Source organism: Ixodes scapularis, unplaced genomic scaffold (assembly GCF_016920785.2).
Source record: "Ixodes scapularis isolate PalLabHiFi unplaced genomic scaffold, ASM1692078v2 PGA_scaffold0__279_contigs__length_252992795, whole genome shotgun sequence".
Taxonomy (NCBI): domain Eukaryota; kingdom Metazoa; phylum Arthropoda; class Arachnida; order Ixodida; family Ixodidae; genus Ixodes; species Ixodes scapularis.
The window spans coordinates 83,851,353-83,875,580 of record NW_024609835.1 but is presented as its reverse complement, the minus strand read 5'-3'; the positions used below and the strand labels follow the sequence as shown (position 1 = coordinate 83,875,580).

General features: G+C 49.2%; 1 protein-coding gene across 1 annotated transcript in view; it reads right to left on the bottom strand.

Moving 5' to 3' along the window:
• Positions 1–666: 666 nt before the first annotated feature.
• LOC115322726 (glyoxylate/hydroxypyruvate reductase A-like) overlaps positions 667–24,228 on the bottom strand; it is a 134,210-nt gene continuing 110,648 nt past the window's right edge. Inside the window, exons 12-13 of the mRNA XM_042292331.1 lie at positions 9,107–9,151; positions 667–1,181 (exon numbers count right to left, since the gene is read on the bottom strand). Of these exons, the coding sequence (XP_042148265.1) occupies positions 1,095–1,181; positions 9,107–9,151 (132 nt within the window). The 3' untranslated portion in view covers positions 667–1,094. The remainder of the gene's footprint in view (positions 1,182–9,106; positions 9,152–24,228) is intronic.

Below are 24,228 nucleotides of genomic sequence, written 5' to 3'. Positions count from 1 at the left end.
TCCCATAAGGTATTGCCTGAATTACAAACTTATACTGCATTCTGCCGTGACCGAGAAACGCAGTAGTGGAGAGACTCTACCCGAAAGCCTTGTCTAATAAAGTATCTGCTGCTGTTCTAACATTTTTTTACATGTAGAACTTACTACCTAAGAGCACTTATCATTGTATATAGTCCTGGATGGACGTTGACAATAAGTCCTCCTTTGTTAATTGTCCAAGGACGAAACAAACGCAATGTGGCTTCTCCTCAGGACCACTGGACAAACACCACTGAGAAAAGCATGTGACCGAGAGTACTGCAAGGTGTCTGAAGTTATATACATGTCAAAGTTTTTGGGTACATCCTAAATATTAAAAAAATGAAAGGGTGATGTTCTTCAGATCTTTTCGGTACATCGTACCATACATTATGGCATTTGAGAGGGACAAAAAAAAAAGATGAAAAAAGTTGCTCAAGCTTGTAGTTACAGTAATTTACTTGCTTGTAATGAGTTACACTTTGCTACACCCTCTTAATGGCAAAGCTGTTCCCCTAAATGATGACCTGTTACTTATAAAATCTCTCTACATCCCACATGACAACAAAAGTTTAAGAAATATTACACAATTTTGCACCATTTAAAAAATATATTTACAAAAATCTTAAGACTTTAAATCCCTCTCTGTCGATTGGGATTTGAAGAAAGCAAGCTCAGCTTTTAAAGTTGGATCAAACAAAAACAATGCCCTCATTTCAACTCCCACATGTCTCAACTAGAACCAAATATTTTACTAGAAGGTATAGAAAACACTCTCCGAGAATACATAAAAAAGGACGACAACGAAGAACCGTGGAAACACTTCTGATGGCAGCAGCGACGCCATTCTGGGGGGTGGCCTGGTCATATGCTCTTGCGGTGAGAAAGGGAAGGAGGGGAAGCGTCACCAAATAAACCACTCCATCAGCGGAGGATTCGGCGTGGCCGTCATTTTGTCTAATGAAAATCAGGAGAGTGTCGTATATTCCCCCTAGTAAAGTGTTTGCTAGAACTGTCCATATAAAGGGAAAGTGTTTGTTCAACATTTTACTGAGATACTGCATAAAGCATTGAGATTAATAATCAGATGTGTAGGAGAACGTATGGAACAGTGGATCTCCTCTTGTGAAGTTCTCAAAATTCTGCATGAAGCTCTTGACAATCTGTAAAGAATATGGTTGTTTGAGATGTATGTAATGCATATCACAATACATAAAATGGTGGCTCTAAGATTACTAATTTTTTATAAAATAGTGTCTTTAAATCGCAATGCTGTCTTTTTTCAGAAACCCTTAAAGTTTCAGTTTAGGATGATTTGGCCCGAGTCAAATTATTCCATGCAATTTGGTGCGAAGGGCACCAATTGCTGTGGCGCTCACATTATCACTTCTTCTTCCCTTCAAGACGTACTTCTAATAGGTGCGGAGGGCACTCCCCACTGGCAATTCAAAGAAGCTACAATTCAAAGAAGGCCTTTATTTGAAAACAAATTGTGCAGACATTCCTTGCCAGAAAACCTGTAGCATTTGCTTACACAAAACTAAGATTATAGACATTTATATAAGATGGCAGCACGAACATGAGATTTTACCCCTCCACAGCTTTTGCTAATGCCCCCAGTTGTTTATGTGTGCAAACCACACAAAACTAAAACAATTTAGGCACAAAGACTAACAGGACTGTTTTGTCTGCACTGGCAATTCGGACCACTTCTCCTGGGAGTAAACTATCAGGGACAAAATATCCTGGGCCATCAATAGTTAAGAGACTAAAAACCATGACCACAAAAAATGCACACAAGATTCGACATGCACATAAGTTATAAAACTACGGGAGGTCAAGATAATCTAGTTAGTACAATATAAATGTTATATTTGTATTCCAATTCTTGACCTTCAAGCATGCCTATTTACTCATTGGTTCAGTAGTTAATTAAACCCTTATTTACTTGTCAATGCCTAAGACCTAGCTGAAAGAGTGAGTTAAACATACCAAAACCATGCTAGTACATATCGTATTACATTTGAGAATGACAATTTGATGTAATAGTATTTGCGGCTTCCCTTTTTTTGCACTAAAGCATTTTGCGGTTATTTTGGTAAATAGTTTTTCAACAGTAAAAGCTTGTTCAGAACTCATTAATAAAAATGTTTGTATAGTTCGAACGAACTGTCATGGTCCGACAAAGGAGCGCGAAGGTCTGCTATACACTAAAAGAAAATTTAACAGCTCGTTCCCGAAATAGCTTGGCCACCGATAATTAAAACTGCGCGCTGCCTTACGGCGCCGCCATGTGTCGACATAGTGAACTTCCGGTGGCAGCTTTCCCAACCGAGTCATAGATGGCGCAACCATCAAGTCTATCAAGCTTTTTTTGTCATCTTGTTATCGTTTCCTTTCTTCTTCGAATCTCCGATTTGTGTGTGGGTACGGGCAATATTTGTACAAGCCACATCAAGATTCGACTACGCGCTGCGATACCTTTTGGTATAGGGTGTTTTCACTGACGTAATTTCGTCCACCATTTTGTTGTTGTGAGCTGTCTGGTGTGTGCCAAACTCGAGCATTCCAAGGATTTGCATGCCCCCTCAAATGCGTAGATCACAGAAGCTTATGTCTTACCAAGCTGACATCATCTCAACCGGTTACGATGTAATCTTTCAATGTAGTAAATTTGTTTGAAAACACAAGCTAAGAACAAAATGGCGGATTGACGTCATGTGCAAACAATCGCAAATAACGTGCCAAGTCGAAAGAAAAAGTAGAAATTCTGCGCAAACTCGATACTGGGAAAGCGTGCGAGTTTCAGATAGCAAATAAGTATGAGATCCCCAAAAACCTGTTGCCAAACTACATTCCAAACGAGAGGACAATTGAGGATGCCCACAAAGCTGAAGCTTCCGACAAAAAAAAAAAAAACCTCGATCTGCCAAGCACCCGGACTTGAAGAGAGCACACATCACGCGGATTGAAGACACCAGAAGCTGGGACCTCCAATTCATTGGCCCCATTATCATGGCAAAGGCTGCCAGTTTCGCTCCAAGTCTGAACAACCACGATATTGCCACTTCCGAAGGGCGGTTTCATCGCTTCCGCGAAAGGCAGGCACAATTTGGTCTTTCGTCGGGTGTCTAAAGAAAGTAAAGACGTGAACGTGGAAGCGTGCCTGATGTAAACAAGTGGAACCCTACACGACTACCTGGCTAGCTACTTGCCACGTGACATCTTTAGTGCCGACGAGGCTGCTTCGTCTTTCAAGCTCTTGCCTGACAAAACAGTCACATACAAGGGTCATCCGTGCAGGGGGCAAGCAAAGCAAAGAGTGCATCACCGTCATGGTTGCGGCAGACGCAACAGGAACGTAGAAGTTCCCCCTCCTCGTAAAAGAAAAATCGCCGAAGCCAACTGACTGCGCAGCTAACTGCAAAGCATTGATGGCCGGCGAGTTTTTTCGCGCGGTAGCTCAGGCAGTTGGACAGGAAGTTTGAATTCAGCTATCGAAGGGTCCCGCTCATTGTGGACAATTGCTCAGCTCGCAAGGTCGACGTAGAGCTGAAGCTTAATAAATTAAGCCTTCATTCCACCAAACACGACTACAGTTCTACAAATGACGGACCAGGCTGTCATAAAGAATAAGAAATCGTTTATACGTACCGCGTGCTGAAACGGCAATTTTGTACACGAGGAGCCAGAGCGACTGTAGATTGCGACACTCCTCAACGCGATGCATGTACTGTTGCGTGCTTGGGATCGAGTTAAGGGCGGAAATTCCTAACTGTTTTCATCAATGTGGCTTTAGTATTGCAAGTACGGAGGTGACGAGCGACCCCAGACAGCATGTGGTCGTTTTTGGGAATGTTCTCGAGGTGCTGCAAGACGTCAATTTTGCCGATTATGTCCACGCGGGCAGCAGTACGCTAATGTGCTACGCCCCGACAGACGAGGACATCGTCGCGCATGCAGATTGTCGGTAAAAAACCCACCGTGGAAGACAAACCCGACGAGGAAGACGTGGAAACGCCAGCCCGGCCAAGCGCATTCCAGGTTACGAAGGCGCTTAATGTTGCGCGCCTCTTCTTCAGTTCCAAAGAGGAGAAAGACGCCTTCCGCTACGTCCGAACACTTGAACGAGTGCTGATGCAAATCGCCTTCCAAGATATGAAGCACGAGGTGATGACAGTTTTTTTACAAACAAGGTTGTCAGTTTCCGGAGTTCCCCGCTCCCTTAGGCGCAGAATTCTGCCATTTTGTCTGCCTTTCATTAGTTTGAAATTCGTATTAGTCTAACTTTAATAGCCTCTACTTGAAATTAGGATCATTGCGCTTTTAATGTCCCCTCCTCTTGTCCCAAAACCTTGAGCAAGATATTTTAGACGGCGGACCAGGAAGTTTGATGATGGTCAAAAGAAGCTCGGTGAATACCTCTCATCAATGGAGCTTTTGTCTCCCACAAGTCAGATGTAGACTGTAACTCACGAGCACAAAGAACTTAAAACATACGTTGTGGTATTCCCCTTTGGGGATACTAGTTAGAATCACACAAGGTTCCTTTGGTCCGGATAACGACGTGTTTATTGACGATAACGCCGCACGTATGCCCGAGGGCCAACAATGTCCGAGATAACGGCGCTGTCTCTTTTGAGAGGATCGAAAGCGGAGTCCACGCTGCCGCTATTCACAGTATCAGGCAGGGAAAGGATTAGTAAAAGAAAGGACGGCTCGGTCAAGCAGAGTCACCCCCAGGGAGAGTCGCTTCCTGGCCGTTGGATTTTGCCGTTTAAGCAGCCTGCGGGAATGGACGCACATGGAGTGATCGGATGAAGTTTGGCACCCCGGAGGGCGGACGCGTCCAAGTATCAAGATCCCGAGGGGTGTGCCTTCGGCAGATAACCCGAGAAGAGCGAGGGAGAGCCGTCCTCGAAGCTCTCCTTCGCTCTTTAGGCGTTTCCCGGATGATAAAGGTGTCCCCCGGATGCGGCCTCGCCTCGTATACGGGAAACGCCTTTATATGGCGGCGCCCCATGGCCTGCCTAAGCTTGGCCTAGACAGGGATCCGGGAAACACGTGGTTCCCACAACGTGGAAGGACTGATATAAAGAATTTCGAAAAATTTTGTAAGGTAGTATAATAATAATGTGCTTTGGTATTTTTTAACGATATATATATATATATATATATATATATATATATATATATATATACTGAGTCAGTCACCTTGTAATGCACTGTAGCGGATGACATCAGCAATCGGAGCCAATCTATAGCTCGGACGGAATGCGTCACGTGACCACTCGATTGTGCGGAGCGACAAAAAAGCCTGAAGCCAAGTGTAAAAGAGGAAAGCCGTTTTTATTTTTTTTATTTTTTTTTTTTTTCGTGGAGGTTGTTTTTTGTTTTTTGGGCACTCCTCGGAGGTGGACCAGCTGTCCCCCTCACCAAAGAGAAGGGTGGCAGTTGTGGCCTTCTAGGGGAGCACGCGCGGCGCCGCCGCGTGGAAGGAACGTGTCCCCTTGGGGACGGAGTCAGAACCCCGTGGCAGGGGACCGGGGAGTTGGGTAGGAGAGGTTTCAAAGTGCGGTCGCAGGCACTGTCGTCAGCCATTTTAGAGTAAATAAATGTAGATACGTTCAACAAAGTCTTTGTCGTTATAAAAGCCTCGCCGTCGAAGTCACCAGACGAGATAGGAGGGCAAGGATTTTCAACATCCGACGCCTCTTCGCACCACGTCAAGAACCTTACTGGTGCAGTCGAAAAGTTTGGCGGGGGGCTCGGTGATGACGAGCAGGCGGACGGAGGGCGGCGGAGGCCACCTTAGGAGCAGCGGAGCCGAGAAGCTGGGACCCCTCAGCTGTGAGCGTCGGAGGATACAGGCGGTGCGTCTTTCTGATTGCCCGGGAAGCATCTACGCGACGAACGACACGGCAAAACATCGTCTGAAGGTCGTCGGGCGGCAGCGGGCGGCCTTCGCGGCGACCGACGTGGACTCAGGCCGGGCGTTTAGGCACCTTTGTTCAGGCGGGAGACCGGAAAGACAGCTTGGAGTTGGCGAGGGCCTGAGCAGAAATTTGGAACTGTTTGATGTGGCTACTGCACCGTCAAGCTTAGTTCCCCGTGAAGGAGCTGTGCGTTGAAACCGTGATGGCGGTGCAGCAGAACTCTGGTGTGGACACGGAGTTGGACGACGTGCTACGACTCTTAAAATGATTGCGTGGTGTAATACCCGAGATACCACAAGCGGAGGCGAAATTGCCTCCGTGGTTTGACAATGTTAAATCTATTTTCCAAAATAGCGTTCGAGAAGCACTAGTCTTGCAGTTTTTGTTGTACAATTGCACGGCGGAGGCCACGAGGCTCATGACGCAGGGCCTATGTTCGTTCGGGGAGCTGAAGCGGCACATATATGAATACGGGGTTTGTAACTTTGTATCCAAACGTGCTCCGCGAGCTGTTCGGAAAAGCCGACAAACTACTGGACAAAGTATGGTGTCCCGCGTGCGTTTGAGACAGGATCGATGCTTCTCGACGAATATCTGGAAACTAGGAAAGTGAAACCACTCGAGGATCTCGAGGAGCTTCTTATATCTGATAGAATTAAGGTGATGAAAGTGGCGAGGCTTTGATGACGATAGTGGCGAGGAGTGACAGAGTCTGGCGATTGGATCAAGCCAAAGGAGCTTTGCAGGTGTCAAGAACAATGCGAAGAGACCACGCGGATTTGCCTAAAGCCTGAAGATATTCCTCAAAGGCCAAAGGCGACCCAGAAAGCTTGAGCGAAGAGATCCATAAAAAAGAAGCAGCGGAAGTGTTTCGGTGGAATCCGTGAAGAGCTGTATTGGCTAAAACTACTCGTGGAATCCATGAAAAGCTGTATTGGCTAACACAGCTCGTGAGTCCTAACGATCGTTGAAGTACATCGTATAAACGAGTATAAAAACAAGCCTTAAAGGGCAATGACTTTTTGCCTGGTTCTTAATCTGCACCGAACCTGAGCGAACTGAACGTAGTAACTTAGGGAACTTTCACTTTCTCAAATTTCACTTTATTTTACAAGTTATAGGCAAATTAAAGTTGCAAAAACCAGCAAAACATAACCTCCTTCATGACGTCCTTGGTCCTGGCTTGGGTGGCCGTTAACAAGAGGAGGGGTAGTGAGCTCAGCGAGCGCCCACGGCTGCCGCACTCCGTGTCGACGGCTCAAGAGGGCGCCACTAAAGCATGTGCTGGATAAGCTCGATGAAGTGGGCGGCCAGGGCGACTCGCATTGCATTTGCTGCGCGACAACACACTGATTCGGCATGACACTTGGTTGCCCACAAACGATAGCAAACACCGAGTAAATATCAGTTTAGAACGGAGCCACTTCGCGCTGCCAAACAGCCAAACGGCCAAACCGCAAGCCAAACACGCTCGCCAAAGGCTTTTGAAACGCTCGGAACCGGTCGTATCCTCTAGCCTATATAGACCTTTCCAGCGGCAGTCTCAAACGAAGCGATTTACAGCGCGTGTACCTGGTTTTGAGAGTGTACGTCAGTGTTGCCGGACTGCGCTGAGCTGTGGAGTTTCTCATCAGTGGGCTGTGGCAGCCTGCGTAGGCGCAATTCCAGACGCTGGTGGCCGCTGAATTGCCGCGTTTTCTTTTTTATCTTGTGTTCTGTGGCGAACATTATTTATAGAAGTCTTTAAGAAAGCAGTGCTCTATTTTGGAGAACAAAAACAAAGAAATGAAAGCTGTTTTGGTGAGTCCGTGCGCGACAGAACAATTACAACTGGAATGTTTGTTTAATTTTATGCTCATTGTTTTACGGCACCGTACACTCAGCCGTGTAAATCTATAAAGGTCAAAATATTTGACCACACACGATATCCGTACTGCATGAATATTCCCCGTCCACAACATAAAATTCAACGAGTCTCATCAATCGAACAAGAAATATATTGTACGTACCCCACGGTGCCGCGTTATCCGAAAAGGATTTTAGAGAGGTCTCAAATAACATAGCATATCTTAATATACAGTGTCGACGATAGTCACTTCACGACGATCGGACGGAATCCGGCGTGTTTGGGGGAACATGTAGAAGAGAGCTCCTTTTTTGCACAGCTTCAAAGCAAATGAACGAACGTGCTTAGTCCGTCCCCACACCCCGGACCCGACCCTATCAGCTAGTTTTTGAGAAGACCTGGAACGCAGCCTGGAAGGCTTTTTGGTGATTATCTCGACGGAAATAATCCTCAAAGAACGTCGAACTGCCTGCGTCGCGGGCTGCTTGACGTTCGCTTTCTTCGTTCGTTTCCTGCGAAGGCCGAGCGGGCTACGAGCCCTGGTATTCCCTGGTTCTCACAGTGGAAGATAACATACAAAGGGTAAGCATCCTAAACAGGCGAATAAAATAAAAACTTCCAAAAAACGCCGCCAAACTCCGAATGCAAAATGCAGGTGGGGAGTCACGCTGACCGGGTTTCCACAGCTCAGGCGGGTGCCAGAAACTTCTGGCTGATAGGGGTCGCTCGATTGGCAAAATGGCGGCGGCCAGAGCGCTCTTTTTGCAAAGGTCTATATGAACCTAGCGCCGCCGCGTACATCCGGGGCCTTTACGCGTCGGCGCCTGATCCCACTACCCCTTTTCCAGCGATTGGTGGCGGGTATGTCGACGGGTCATATCTTGATTCCGTATTTTATAAACTGCACTTACTTCTTTTCTGATCTAGAAGACTGAAAAAAACTACTTTCATAAGTAATCGAAACAGTTCGCCCCCACTTATATTATTTTTATTTCGGCTAAAAAAAAGTTCTTAGCGGCTCTGCCCACTCGTAAGGCAGGGTCTGGTCAAGACCAACAACCTCACGATGTATTCACATGCCACGCGCATTCAGTACCACAGGGCGCCCCCGAAGATGTAAAAGGCTTCCGCGTCGTCCGGTTAAAATATGACGCACTAATATTTAGTTACACTCTCCGTGCCCGCTGGGTTACCCGAACCACAAGAGATGTGGAAACCGCAAAAAAGGTAGATGCTTAAATAGGATTGCAGGGCCCCTTTAACGACCGAGGTTAAGGTTCCCGATCAGAAACTTGATACTCCTCACCTCAGGCGGATGTAATGGGCCAGACATGTGTGGTGTGATGATCACCTGCGAAAAAAAAAAAAAAAAGATGAAGGAAGCATTGTCTTGTGCAAGCCAACAATGGCTGTGTGCATGTGCACGGAATTTTTTAGAACACATGGACTGATAATATTAATAATCATATTAATCTTAATATGCCGGGGAAGTGTTACCCCAGGTGGCCTCCGACGCTAGGACCGAAAGGCGAGAGCCCGTGCGCTGCTGCGCCTGTTAGCCTGCCACCGGTGCGGGGTATAATAACATAACAACATAGCATGACAAATTCAGACGCAAAATTATACATCGGTTACATTTGGCGAGTTACTAAATGTGGTATGAGCGCTAGAACGCCCGGCGTAGGGCCGCCGATTCTGCCCGGTTGGTACGAAGCGGAGAGTGAACCGACAGAGGGGCCGCAAGAAAGTCTCTGAGGGCGGTGAGGAGCACAGAACAGGAGTGGCGTACAGTTCGGCCGTGGTGCTGCTTTGGTTGTCCGGAACGCTTCCCGATTCTTAAGGAGGTGCGCGCTTTCCATAGACCTGTCAAGCAACCGGCAGAGGAGCCCAACCCTTGCCACTGCCGGGCGGTGGTGGAGGCTCTGCTACCTAAAGGCTCTGAGGCGAGCCTCGAATGGCAGCACAGACACTTGACAACCCAGGGTCCTACAGTGGAGAGTTCGGGTGGCTCGGCGCTGCACACCTTCAAGTCTGTCAATGAGGTGAGCCTGGTAAGAGCTCCATACTGAACAACAATTTTTCCAGCCTGTGTAGGACTAGGTCGGTGTAGAAAGCACAAGACGTTTCAGGTCCCAAATTCTTAGAAACCCGAGTAACAAAACTCAAAGTCCGGCGGGCTTTGGATACAGTGTAAGCGTTATGGGTTGAAAAGTCAAGTGTGGAAGTGGAGACGACCCCTTGGATAGGGAGGGACTGGACACTTGGCCTTGGTTGTCAGTGGGTTGTCAGTGGAATGACAATTGGTGATCCGCATCGCGGTGCTTTTTTCGAGGCCAATAGAAAGGTAGATTGTCCTTGCCCAACAGACAATCTTGTCAAGGAGACCCTGGGCAGCCAACACAAATGGGAGCGACAGAACTAGGACAAGTATGGTGACGTCATTTGCATACTGAAGGAGAAGACACTCTGGAGATGTGGGCATGCCGTTTGCGTACAAGAGGAAGATAGCTGGCTCCAAAACCGAGCCCGGGGGCGCTCCAGAGGTTATTGCAAACTCTTCAGAGACTTGGCCGTGAAACAATACACGACCAAGTCTCTGACAATACACGGTGGGAACGACCGATAACAAAACGGCCCAGCCAGAGTAGTCGGGAACCGCGGAAAACCTGATAGTGCGATTTTCTGAAGGAGGATAAATTGGTCAAGGGAGTCGAATACACTGCACAAATCGAGTTGGATGATGTCAATCAGGCTGCGGTCGTCCAGATTGTTGCTGACGTGGTGCACTACCGTTGCGAGTGCCGTCTCGCAACTTCGATTAGGTCTGAATCCGTGTTGGAAATTAGAGATGAGGCTGTTGTCATTCAAGAAACGGAGGAGTTGCTGGTTGTTGGTTGTTTCGAATGTGCGGCAGAGGATAGACGTGATGGAGATGGGCCTGTAGATGGAAGGACCATTCAGGCGTTTCCACTTACCGTTGTGGACAGGTGTCACGAGGACCTTCGTATAGGAAGGAGGCACATAGGAGTGGTCGAGCAAAGATTGGAAAAGGGAGAGCATAGAGAAAGATAAGTAAGGGTAGAGAGACTTAATGAAAGCAGGGCCGAGTTCATCCGGCCCTGCACACTGAGAGGGACGAATCAGACGGGCAGTTCATGCAGATCATCAACAGACAGGCGTACGCTTGGGAGGAAAGTGCCAGGGTGGGAGAAGAAAACTTTAATATGCTGGACTAGAAGGTCACCATCTAGAACAGGAGAAATAGAGCAGAAAATAGAAGAGAACTGAGAATCTAGGAGTTGTGCTATGTCTTTGGGGGACGTGATGGAGTGATTGTCTTTGAAAAACAAGGACGCTGACGGCAGGATTTCAGCTCGTTGAAATATTGGCCGCACAGCTTAGCGTCTTTCTTGGCTTTAATGGAAATTGCATGGGCGTAATCACTGTGAGCTTAATAGATGTCAGTAATCCTCCATTTCTTCTATATTGTCGGCCGTGTGTGTTAACAAGGAGAAAAGGGGGGGGGGGGGTACTTAGGTTAAAGCGCGTATAAATTATAAGCGCTCTTACCGTTTCTTTAGACATAGGCCGCACCGGGGGACGGGGCACGTCATTTTTGCCTACCGCACTACACTGAAGAGCCCTTCGTAACTTTCAATAATGCCGCATGATCGAATTGTCGGCCGTGTGTATTAACACGGGGGAAAGGGGGGGGGGGGACTTAGGTTAAAGCGCGTATAAATTATAAGCGCTCTTACCGTTTCTTTAGACATAGGCCGCACCGGGGGACGGGGCCCCTCACTTTTGCCTACCGCACTACACTGAAGAGCTATTCGTAACTTTCAATAATGCCGCATGATCGGATTGTCGGCCGTGTGTGTTAACACGGGGAAAAGGGGGGGGGACTTAGGTTAAAGCGCGTATAAATTATAAGCGCTCTTACCGTTTCTTTAGACATAGGCCGCACCGGGGGACGGGGCCCCTCACTTTTGCCTACCGCACTACACTGAAGAGCCCTTCGTAACTTTCAATAATGCCGCATGATCGAATTGTCGGCCGTGTGTGTTAACACGACCCTTACAAATATATGAAACGAGTTTCAATTGAAAGTCATTGAATTGAATAGAAACTGAATTCAAACTCATTGATCATTTTTGTAAGGGGAGGGAAAGGGGGCGGACTTAGGTCAAAGCGCGTATAAATTATAAACGCTCTTACCGTTTCTTTAGACATAGGCCGCACCGGGGGACGGGGCACCTCATTTTTGCCTACCGCACTACACTGAAGAGCCCTTCATAACTTTCAATAATGCCGCATGATCGAATTGTCGGCCGTGTGTGTTAACATGGGGGAAAGGGGGGGACTTAGTTTAAAGCGCGTATAAATTATAAGCGCTCTTACCGCTTCTTTAGACATAGGCCGCACCGGGGGACGGGGCCCCTCACTTTTGCCTACCGCACTACACTGAAGGGCCCTTCGTAACTTTCAATAATGCCGCATGATCGAATTGTCGGCCGTGCGTGTTAACACGGGGGAAAGGGAGGGGGGGACTTAGGTTAAAGCGCGTATAAATTATAAGCGCTCTTACCGTTTCTTTAGATATAGGCCGCACCGGGGGACGGGGCCCCTCACTTTTGCCTACCGCACTACAGTGAAGGGCCCTTCGTAACTTTCAATAATGCCGCATGATCAAATTGTGGGCCGTGTGTGTTAACACGGGGGAAAGGGGGGGGGGACTTAGGTTAAAGCGCGTATAAATTATAAGCGCTCTTACCGTTTCTTTAGACATAGGCCGCACCGGGGACGGGGCCCCTCACTTTTGCCTACCGCACTACACTGAAGGGCCCTTCATAACTTTCAATATTGCCGCATGATCGAATTGTCGGCCGTGTGTGTTAAGACGGTGGAAAGGGGGGGGGGGGACTTAGGTTAAAGCGCGTATAAATTATAAGCGCTCTTACCGTTTCTTTAGACATAGGCCGCCACGGGGGACAAGGCCCCTCACTTTTGCCTACCGCACTACAGTGAAGGGCCCTTCGTAACTTTCAATAATGCCGCATGATCAAATTGTCGGCCGTGTGTGTTAACACGGGGGAAACGGGGGGGGGGACTTAGGTTAAAGCGCGTATAAATTATAAGCGCTCTTACCGTTTCTTTAGACATAGGCCGCACCGGGGGCGGGGCCCCTTTTTTTTGCCTACCGCACTACAGTGAAGGGCCCTTCGTAACTTTCAGTAATGCCGCATGATCGAATTGTCGGCCGTGTGTGTTAACACGGTGGAAAGGGGGGGAACTTAGGTCAAAGCGCGTATAAATTATAAGCGCTCTTACCGTTTCTTTAGACATAGGCCGCACCGGGGGACGGGGCCCCTCACTTTTGCCTACCGCACTACAGTGAAGGGTTCTTCGTAACTTTCAATAACGCCGCATGATCAAATTGTCAGTCATGTGTGTTAACACGGGGTAAAGGGGGGGGGGACTTAGGTTAAAGCGCGTATAAATTATAAGCGCTCTTACCGTTTCTTTAGACATAGGCCGCACCGGGGACGGGACCCCTCACTTTTGCCTACCGCACTACAGTGAAGGGCCCTTCGTAACTTTCAATAACGCCGCATGATCAAATTGTCGGTCGTGTGTGTTAACACAGGGGAAAGGGGGGGGGGGGACTTAGGTTAAAGTGCGTATAAATTATAAGCGCTCTTACCGTTTCTTTAGACATAGGCCGCCACGGGGGACAAGGCCCCTCAATTTTGCCTACCGCACTACAGTGAAGGGCCCTTCGTAACTTCCAATAATGCCGCATGATCGAATTGTCGGCCGTGTGTGTTAACACGGTGGAAAGGGGGGGGGGGGACTTTGGTCAAAGCGCGTATAAATTATAAGCGCTCTTATCGTTTCTTTAGACATAGGCCGCCACGGGGGACAAGGTTCCTCAATTTTGCCTACCGCACTACAGTGAAGGGCCCTTGGTAACTTTCTATAATGCCGCATGATCGAATTGTCGGCCGTGTGTGTTAACACGGTGGAATGGGGGGCGGGACTTAGGTTAAAGCGCGTATAAATTATAAGCGCTCTTACCCTTTCTTTAGACATAGGCCGCCACGGGGGACGGGGCCCCTCACTTTTGCCTACCGCACTACAGTGAAGGGCCCTTCGTAACTTTCAATAACGCCGCATGATCAAATTGTCGGTCGTGTGTGTTAACACGGGGGAAAGGGGGGGGGGGCGACCTAGGTTAAAGCGCGTATAAATTATAAGCGCTCTTACCGTTTCTTTAGACATAGGCCGCCACGGGGGACAAGGCCCCTCAATTTTGCCTACCGCACTACAGTGAAGGGCCCTTCGTAACTTTCAATAATGCCGCATGATCGAATTGTCGGCCGTGTGTGTTAACACGGGGGAAAGGGGGGGGACTTAGGTTAAAGCGCGTATAAATTATCAGCGCTCTTACCGTTTCTTTAGACATAGGCCGCACCGGGGGACGGGGCCCCTCACTTTTGCCTACCGCACTACACTGAAGAGCCCTTCGTAACTTTCAATAATGCCGCATGATCGAATTGTCGGCCGTGTATGTTAACACGACCCTTACAAATATATGAAACGAGTTTCAATTGAAAGTCATTGAATTGAATAGAAACTGAATTCAAACTCATTGATCATTTTTGTAAGGGGAGGGAAAGGGGGCGGACTTAGGTCAAAGCGCGTATATATTATAAGCGCTCTTACCGTTTCTTTAGACATAGGCCGCACCGGGGGACGGGGCACCTCATTTTTGCCTACCGCACTACACTGAAGAGCCCTTCATAACTTTCAATAATGCCGCATGATCGAATTGTCGGCCGTGTGTGTTAACACGGGGGAAAGGGGGGGACTTAGTTTAAAGCGCGTATAAATTATAAGCGCTCTTACCGCTTCTTTAGACATAGGCCGCACCGGGGGACGGGGCCCCTCACTTTTGCCTACCGCACTACACTGAAGGGCCCTTCGTAACTTTCAATAATGCCGCATGATCGAATTGTCGGCCGTGTGTGTTAACACGGGGGAAAGGGAGGGGGGGACTTAGGTTAAAGCGCGTATAAATTATAAGCGCTCTTACCGTTTCTTTAGATATAGGCCGCACCGGGGGACGGGGCCCCTCACTTTTGCCTACCGCACTTCAGTGAAGGGCCCTTCGTAACTTTCAATAATGCCGCATGATCAAATTGTGGGCCGTGTGTGTTAACACGGGGGAAAGGGGGGGGGACTTAGGTTAAAGCGCGTATAAATTATAAGCGCTCTTACCGTTTCTTTAGACATAGGCCGCACCGGGGACGGGGCCCCTCACTTTTGCCTACCGCACTACACTGAAGGGCCCTTCATAACTTTCAATATTGCCGCATGATCGAATTGTCGGCCGTGTGTGTTAACACGGTGGAAAGGGGGGGGGGACTTAGGTTAAAGCGCGTATAAATTATAAGCGCTCTTACCGTTTCTTTAGACATAGGCCGCCACGGGGGACAAGGCCCCTCACTTTTGCCTACCGCACTACAGTGAAGGGCCCTTCGTAACTTTCATAATGCCACATGATCAAATTGTCGGCCGTGTGTATTAACACGGGGGAAAGGGGGGGGGACTTAGGTTAAAGCGCGTATAAATTATAAGCGCTCTTACCGTTCCTTTAGACATAGGCCGCACCGGGGAAGGGGCCCCTCACTTTTGCCTACCGCACTACAGTGAAGGGCCCTTCGTAACTTTCAGTAATGCCGCATGATCGAATTGTCGGCCGTGTGTGTTAACACGGTGGAAAGGGGGGGAACTTAGGTTAAAGCGCGTATAAATTATAAGCGCTCTTACCGTTTCTTTAGACATAGGCCGCACCGGGGGACGGGGCCCCTCACTTTTGCCTACCGCACTACAGTGAAGGGTTCTTCGTAACTTTCAATAACGCCGCATGATCAAATTGTCAGTCATATGTGTTAACACGGGGTAAAGGGGGGGGGGGGACTTAGGTTAAAGCGCGTATAAATTATAAGCGCTCTTACCGTTTCTTTAGACATAGGCCGCACCGGGGACGGGACCCCTCACTTTTGACTACCGCACTACAGTGAAGGGCCCTTCGTAACTTTCAATAACGCCGCATGATCAAATTGTCGGTCGTGTGTGTTAACACAGGGGAAAGGGGGGGGGGACTTAGGTTAAAGCGCGTATAAATTATAAGCGCTCTTAGCGTTTCTTTAGACATAGGCCGCAACGGGGGACAAGGCCCCTCAATTTTGCCTACCGCACTACAGTGAAGGGCCCTTCGTAACTTCCAATAATGCCGCATGATCGAATTGTCGGCCGTGTGTGTTAACACGGTGGAAAGGGGGGGGGGCTTAGGTTAAAGCGCGTATTAATTATAAGCGCTCTTACCGTTTCTTTAGACATAGGCCGCCATGGGGGACGGGGCCCTGTTGAAAATTAAGGTTTAACCGATCCTTCCTAGCGCGCGGGTATGGGAGCGGGAAGGAGAAAAGGGGAAGTTGAAGTAAATCGTTCACCAGAGCTGGGTCGTCCTGTTCCTTTCCCCTACGAGCGCCCTCAAGGCGCAACATTTTGGTGCCGAAACCCGGGAGTTGAACAAAGTTGGACGCCGCATTGGTGAATATGGATCGACTAAAGAAGAAACGAGCGGTTCGACGCAGCCGGAACACCAAGCTCGTAAATGAGATACGAGCTGCGCTAGAGTCGGACCCTATGGACTCCAAGAGACTTGAAAGTTTGCGTGACAGACTGCTTGCTAGCAACGAAGAGCTTCGGAAGGTCAATGAGGAGATAGAGCCCCTCATCGACGACAACGACTTGGAGGAGGACTACAACACCGTGGCTGACTTCGAGGACGAGGTCGCAAGGATTATCAGTGAGGTTCGACCCCAGACGACACCGCAACCGCCACGCTCCGGAGGCAACAAAGGCAACAGCTCCTACTTGACTAGAATCAAGCTCCCGAAACTACAACTGCTGCAGTTCCAAGGTGAGCTTACAGAATGGCAACCATTTTGGGAGCAATTCGACGTCGCGATACACCGCAACACAAGTCTTTCTGAGCCGGAGAAGTTGCAGGACTTGCGCTCACTTCTCGTTGGACCAGCAGCCAGCACGATTTCTGGACTACAAGCCACTGCGGCATGTTACCAAGATGCGGTAGAGATGCTGACTGAGCGGTTCGGTGATAAACAACGAATCGAACGCGAATATCTGGGAAGACTGCGTAGGATACCAGCTGTGAAGTCTGAGCGTGACGTCACGTACAGGGACTACGGAACGTCTACGATCACGTGCAAACAAACATCCGTGGCTTGCGTTCCCTGGGTATTTCGAGTGACACATACGCAACTATGCTGGTTGATATACTTCTGAACAGCTTGCCATCACACATCGTAGTGGACTACTACCGCATCAAGAGCTATATGCCACAACTGGCTTCTCCTACTCTCTCCGAACAGACTGCAGCCACTTCCAGTAGTGCGACGCGTTGTGAGATTATGGTTGATACATCGAGGAATACGGGAGAAGAGCTGGCTAAGCTGCTACAATTTCTACGGGTGGAAATCGAGAGCCGCGAGCGATCCTCACGTGACGAGCGTCCATCGGCAAATCTTTCACCATGGACTTCCAGACCTCGACAGGCTATATCGGTTCCTTCAACAATGGTGCTGCAAAACTCAAGTCATCTAGAGGACGCTTGTTTTTTCTTTGGAAAGGAGAATGATGCTGCCAGCACATGTTCTTCCGGGAGCTCCTTAGATGAGAAGAAAAGGCGCCTTGCACAGGACAGCCGATGTTTCCGATGCACGAAAAGAGGCCATCGCTCTAAGGATTGTCGCACCAAGGCTCGATGTACCACGTGCAGCGGGAGACATGCCGTCTCTATGTGCAACCCAGAGTGGCGGTCAAACTCAGCTCATCGGGGAGCTACGGCCAAGAGCGGAGAGGCCACCGACGTCTTAACGGCAGGTTCCACATCTTCACCTGGCGGCAACGGCGTTCTCCTGCAGACTTTCAGGGGCTGGATTGTGACTGACAAGAAACCTGCATACATCCGCGGCATCGCAGATGGTGGAAGCCAGAAACATTCATCCGAGAAGATGTGGCCACAAAGTTTCAACTGGACACTATAGGGCACCTCGACTTGAAATTTAACACTTTTGCAAGCACAGAAACAAACATTCCCAGCCAACACTTAAAGGTCGTGCGTCTCCATCTGCGAAGCCAGTACGCTACGGCGAGCCATATATTGGAGGCCGTGGTTGTCCCGTTCATGTCAGGAGCTTGCAGAAACACCGGTCGACCACTCGTTCATACGAACCCTCTCAGGCGAGCTCGCGGACGAGTTGATGTTCCCCTCAGTGAAATCAGAAGCTGGTATAAGCCTTCTGATAGGGGCTGACCAGATGCGGCGACTTCTCACGGGAGAGATCCGACGTGCTGAAATTGCCACCGAGTTGGTGGCCATTTCAACTCTGCTAGGATGGACCTTCCAAGGGCCTACCAGCGCAGCGCAGGTGCTATCATGTTCTATGAATGCGGGTGTGCGTGCTCTCAGCGTTAGGGCTAGTCACGAAGATGATTTTATCGCTTTGCAAAAGTTTTGAGAATTAGACAGCCTTGGCATCGTGGACGAGCCAACGACGACAATGCAGGATCACAAAAACGTAATCGAACACTTCAACGAAAACATCACGATGAAAGGAGGGCGCTATCAAGTCGCTCTCCCCTGGAAGGACCCCTCACCAGTCCTGGAAAACAACTATGATGTAGCCCACAAAAGACTACACAGCCTGATCAGACGACTGAAGCGGGATGGCACCGCTACAGAGTACGACGAGGAAATTAGACGCTATATGGTGGATGGGCATGCAGAAAGAGTCGAAGAGGACAGCCAGAACAGTGGACCGGCCTGCTACATGCCTCATCGAGCAGTGGTTCGAGCGGACTCAGCGACAACGAAGCTTCGAGTCGTCTTCGACGCCTCAGCTCACGGACCAAACACTAGATCCCTGAACGACCACCTTGAGACGGGCCCGAAGATGAACACGGAGCTCCTGCCAGTGCTGCTCCGGTTCCGAGTGCAAAAAGTGGCGGTCACTGCCGACATACAGAAGGCCTTCCTGCAGATAGCCATCGCAAAAGCAGACAGGGATGCCCTTCGCTTCCTGTGGTTTTCCAGCGCACCTCGACCGCACGAGCCACTGCCTGTCATAGAGGAATGGCGAATGACAAGAGTACCCTTTGGGACTACTGCGAGCCCATTTCTACTTGCAGCGACCCTACGCCATCACCTGGAATCTGCGAGAGACCAGAGGAAACCCATCGCAGATACTCTACTTCGCTCGTTCTACGTTGATGACATGCTGACAGGAGCGGCAAGCGCGGAAGAAGCCGCGAATCTCGCAAGCGGTGCGAAAAGGCTCCTCCAAGAGGCTGGAATGGAGCTTCGCCAATGGAGCACAAATTGTCCTTACCACCAGCAAACCTTTGATCAGCAAGAAGGCGGTAATGAGAGATCATGCAAAGACACGCCTATTCACTCACACGCAATAACTAAGGTTTTAGGTCTGGTCTGGGACAGAACGGCTGATTCTTTTAGTTTCTCAGGTGTGCACTTGCTCAGTATACTCAACTCTAACCGAAATACTAAGCGCTCCGTGCTGCAAGCTTCTGCTTGAATTTTCGATCCTCTTGGATTCATTGCCCCCTATGTCATCCGGGTGAAGATGCTGTTCCAGCGAATGTGGCAGCGAGGAGTAGGATGGGACGATGAGCTGCCAGATGACCTACGTGAAGAATGGACGGCATGGTCCACCGAATTGAGAGATCTAGGGTTAGTCATAACACCGAGATGTCTCCTGCGAATGGATGGGAAACTGAATTCTTTGCAACTACATATATTCACCGACGCCAGTCCCAGCGCATACGGGGCCTGTGCATACTTGCGCGTCGTGAACAGCACAGGAGATGTTATCGTGACTTTAATTATCGCGAAAGCCAGAGTTGCTCCTCTCAAGACGCTGTCCCTGCCGCGTCTCGAATTGATGGGAGCACTATTGGGAGCTCGACTTGATGTATTCTTGCGAACAAACGTATTTCACACTGGCATCGAAGTATGGCACTGGACGGACTCCATGAAAACGCTGGGTTGGATCAGGGGATCTTCGACAGATTGGAAACCATTCGTATGCAACCGGGTAACGGAAATCCAAGCCAAGAGTGATCCCTCCAGCTGGCACCACTGTCCTGGTACCATGAATCCGGCTGACTTGATGACTAGAGGAAAGACCGTGAGGCAGCTCAGTGTTCACGATGAGTGGTGGTTCGGACCAGATTGGCTTAGGCGTGACCTGGAAGACTGGCCTCCTGCGGCGTCTCCAGCCAATCGTCTGCCAAGCGATATCGAAGCGGAAAGACGACATAAAGTGAATGTCTTGCTCAACGATGCAAGTGTACCTAACCCGCTTCTGACTTTGGAGAACTTTGGAAGCTACACGAGGATGCTGCGGGTCACGGCTTGGGTCCTTCGCTTCGTCCAAAATTGTCGACTACCGACAGAGTCAACGGAGCTCTCATTGTCGGCAGCGGAAATTCGAGACGCAGAGCACTTGTGGATCAAACATGCTCAGCATGAATGCTTTGATGCTGAGATTCGTGCCCTCTCCCGAAGTGAAGAAATCTCGGCGAGATCAAAGATAAAGGATCTACAACCTTTCATTAACGAGACTGGCGTTATACGGATCCGGGGTCGATTACAGCACGCCTTACTTCCAGAGAGTGTTAGGCATCCCATTATTCTACCGAGAGATCATCATCTGAGTAAGCTAATAGCCGCCTCAGCCCATCAGCGCACCTTGCATGGAAGCGTTCAGGCGACGATGACGGAGTTACGTGGGAGGTTTTGGCAGCTCAGCGCCCGGAGAACGGTAAAGGCGGTGATCAGCCAGTGTCGAGTATGCCGACGCTTTTCTGCACAGCCAGCCAGTGCACCAGTCGCACCGCTACCGCGGGACAGAGTCCTCGAGGGTCACCCATTCCAAGTCGTAGGAGTCGATTTTGCGGGACCTTTGTTCGTCAAGACCGACGGTGACGACGTAAAGGCGTACATTGCCCTTTTCACTTGCGCAACCACTCGAGCTGTACACCTAGAGCTCGTCTCTTCCGTAGCCACGACACCCTGGCTTCTGGCCCTTCGACGCTTTGTGGCTCGTAAAGGAATACCGAGCACGATTTACAGTGATAAAGCTCTTACGTTCAAAAGGGCTGCGAAAGACTTGAGGGCTGTGTGGGAAATGATGCGCAACCCAGTGTTGCAGGATTACTGCAGCTCTCAGCGAATCACGTGGAAGTTCATCGTGGAAAGAGCGGCATGGTGGGGCGGTTGGTGGGAACGACTGGTGCGTTCGGTAAAGGTCTGCCTCCGAAAGGTTCTTGGACGGCAGAGCCTATCGTTCGAGGAACTGACGACTATCTTGGTTGACGTTGAGGCTACCGTAAACTCGCGGCCCTTGACATACCTCCACGCAGATCCTGGCGAGCCGGGAGCCTTGACTCCAGCACATTTGCTCATCGAGAGAAGACTGACCACTCTACCCGAGGTGGAACCGCCCCAGGTGTCATCTAAGGAAACCCTTTCCCGCCGCTGGAAATATCGGCAGCGCCTCATGGACCAATTCTGGAAACGTTGGAAGCAAGAATATCTCCAAGAGCTTCGCTCAGCACATCTCGCCCGACCCGCTGACAGCTGTACACCGAAAGTTGGGGACGTAGTTTTGCTGCACGATGACAACACCCCACGTCACCTGTGGAGAACCGTCCGCGTCATCGAGGACTTTCACGGTAGAGACGGCCACGTGCGATCCTGCGCGATCAGGTTACCCTCGGGTACATGCACACGAAGGCCCGTGCAGCTGCTCTACCCATCGGAGACCTGGTGATCAAATGAGCGGCTTGCTCATTTGGGGGGGAGTGTGTTGAAAATTAAGGTTTAACCGATCCTTCCTAGCGCGCGGGTATGGGAGCGGGAAGGAGAAAAGGGGAAGTTGAAGTAAATCGTTCACCAGAGCTGGGTCGTCCTGTTCCTTTCCCCTACGAGCGCCCTCAAGGCGCAACAGCCCCTCACTTTTGCCTACCGCACTACAGTGAAGGGCCCTTCCTAACTTTCAATAATGCCGCATGATCAAATTGTCGGCCGTGTGTGTTAACACGGTGGAAAGGGGGGGGGGGGGGTACTTAGGTTAAAGCGCGTATAAATTATAAGCGCTTTTACCGTTTCTTTAGACATAGGCCGCATTCGGGGACGGGGCCCCTCACTTTTGCCTACCGCACTACAGTGACGGAACCCCCTCACTTTTGCCGTCTGCACTACAGTGACGAGCCCCCTGTGAGTGATTGCAGAACATGACGTAAAATGAATTAAAATTCGATGCAGTTACCAATTCATTTCATTTGCCTTTAAGAAATATTTGAAGAATTTTAGGCAGGATTCGAACCCACAACCGTTCGTTTGCAAGCCAGACACGCTAATGACTGGGCCGCGCAAGGCACGCTTGCACGACTTGGAAACAAGCAGTAATTTATTTTTATGTGTTTTGCTACCGCGTTCCACTCTTTTAATTTTATTGTTTAAATTTTGAAAGATGGGGAACACATTAGAATAAACTCAGAATTTGATAGAATTGGGAATCTAACAAAAATATCCTCCCATAAACCCCGAATTTTCGGTGAACAATAAACTCTGAAAAAATCGCTCTGGATTTATGAGAAATAAACTCCGTAGACACAGAATCCTAGCCATAACATGGGCATAAACAGAACAATTCTAATGATTTTGATGAAATCTCAAAATAGTCACTGCAAACAAGCATATCCTGCGTCTTGCCGTTTGCGATGCGAATTCTGTAAATCGCAATGATCACTTAAACATAAGCTCTGTAAAGAAGTAGACAATTAATCGTGTTCACTAATAGTGGACTTAGATATTCGAGTATACACTACAGTAGTCACACAAAGCTAAGCGGTAGCAGCCGTCACAAAACAGAATATCTTAACCACCGAATTAATGCCGGCCCATGTGAGCACCATCTCAGAAGGCCGAAAATTGATATGTATGACCCTCCTGTGCTATCTTAATATGTATTAGTCGAAGTCACTGCATCCTAGAAAGTTTTTTTACACCATTTGTATAGGCTTTGTACACTGCGCAACACTGTTAGTACGAACAAAGAATCGGCAGTTTTTCCTCTTTTTTTCCCCTAAAGCTGAAAGGCTATAACAAAAATAACTGCTTTCGTAGAAAGTGTTTATACAAAGCACCTCCCTCAGCAGCAAACGTTTGAGCTCGTCAATACCCTGTTTGATGGGCAATCTTTTGCTCTCGCAAAGCTCACGCGAAGAAAGTAATAGGCCATCTTAGTTGATTGTTTGGATACCTACGATAACAATATTATGCAAGCTTAAAGGTGTCGGCGAAGTATCGGGTATTGTTATCAAAGTCATCGGAATAATCTACTAAAACTTACTAATCAAAACGTTGACCTAAAGATATTTATACAAAATATCTTTGCTGGCGCACATTGCTAGCGAAAAATGTGCTTCGTCATTGGTTAACAGTTTCGCAGTTTCGCCGACCGTTTTTTGCTAGCAGACGACCTGGACGTGTAGAGTGGTGTAGCAATCGCTAGAGACGATATATGTCTCGACCGCAAGGTTCACTTATAGTTCACAAAGAGCAATCGCCAGGGGGCGCTGATAGTATCGATGGCTCCGCGGAGCGTTGTTCGCACTCATATTGATTGTGATAGTACAACTTGTGATGGGTGTCCAATCTCGGTATGTCTGAAGTCGCTTTGAAAAAGCAGTGTCCCTTTAAATGTGTACTGCGAGAAACCTCTAACGCCTAGCTTATTGTCTAAATGTCGTCCACGTTCTGGCCACACCAAAGAGACACCAATTTAATGCGAAAGCATGAAGTGTCTCATGGAGCGAACCAGCGTTATCAGCTTTCGAAGCAGCGTCAAACGCCAGATAAACTCCCCCGTCCTAATGGAGCTAAGGATGCCGTCTGTAGCAGCGATCTGATAGATAAGCTCCCATTGGCTGCAGCACGTCATAGTTGGAAGGAACGAGGCTCCCATTGGCTTTTGCGCGGCGTAGTTGCAAGGAACGCCACCAGAGAAGCCCTCTCCATGGCGGCGGCGCAGCAGCCCCGCCGCCGGTGAGAGGGAGCGTCAGGCCGCCGAGCTGGCCGAGCCAGCAGAGCCCGCACAGGCAGACTCCCGAGTGGCTGCACGGCCGAGCTCAGCCAATGCCGCTCAGCGCGGCGCGGACACTTCACGGGAGCGCGCGCTTGGCCGTCGGGAGGCGTAAGCGGCAAGAGGACGAGGCCCTTCGACAATGCGAGGGGAAAGCAATACGTCA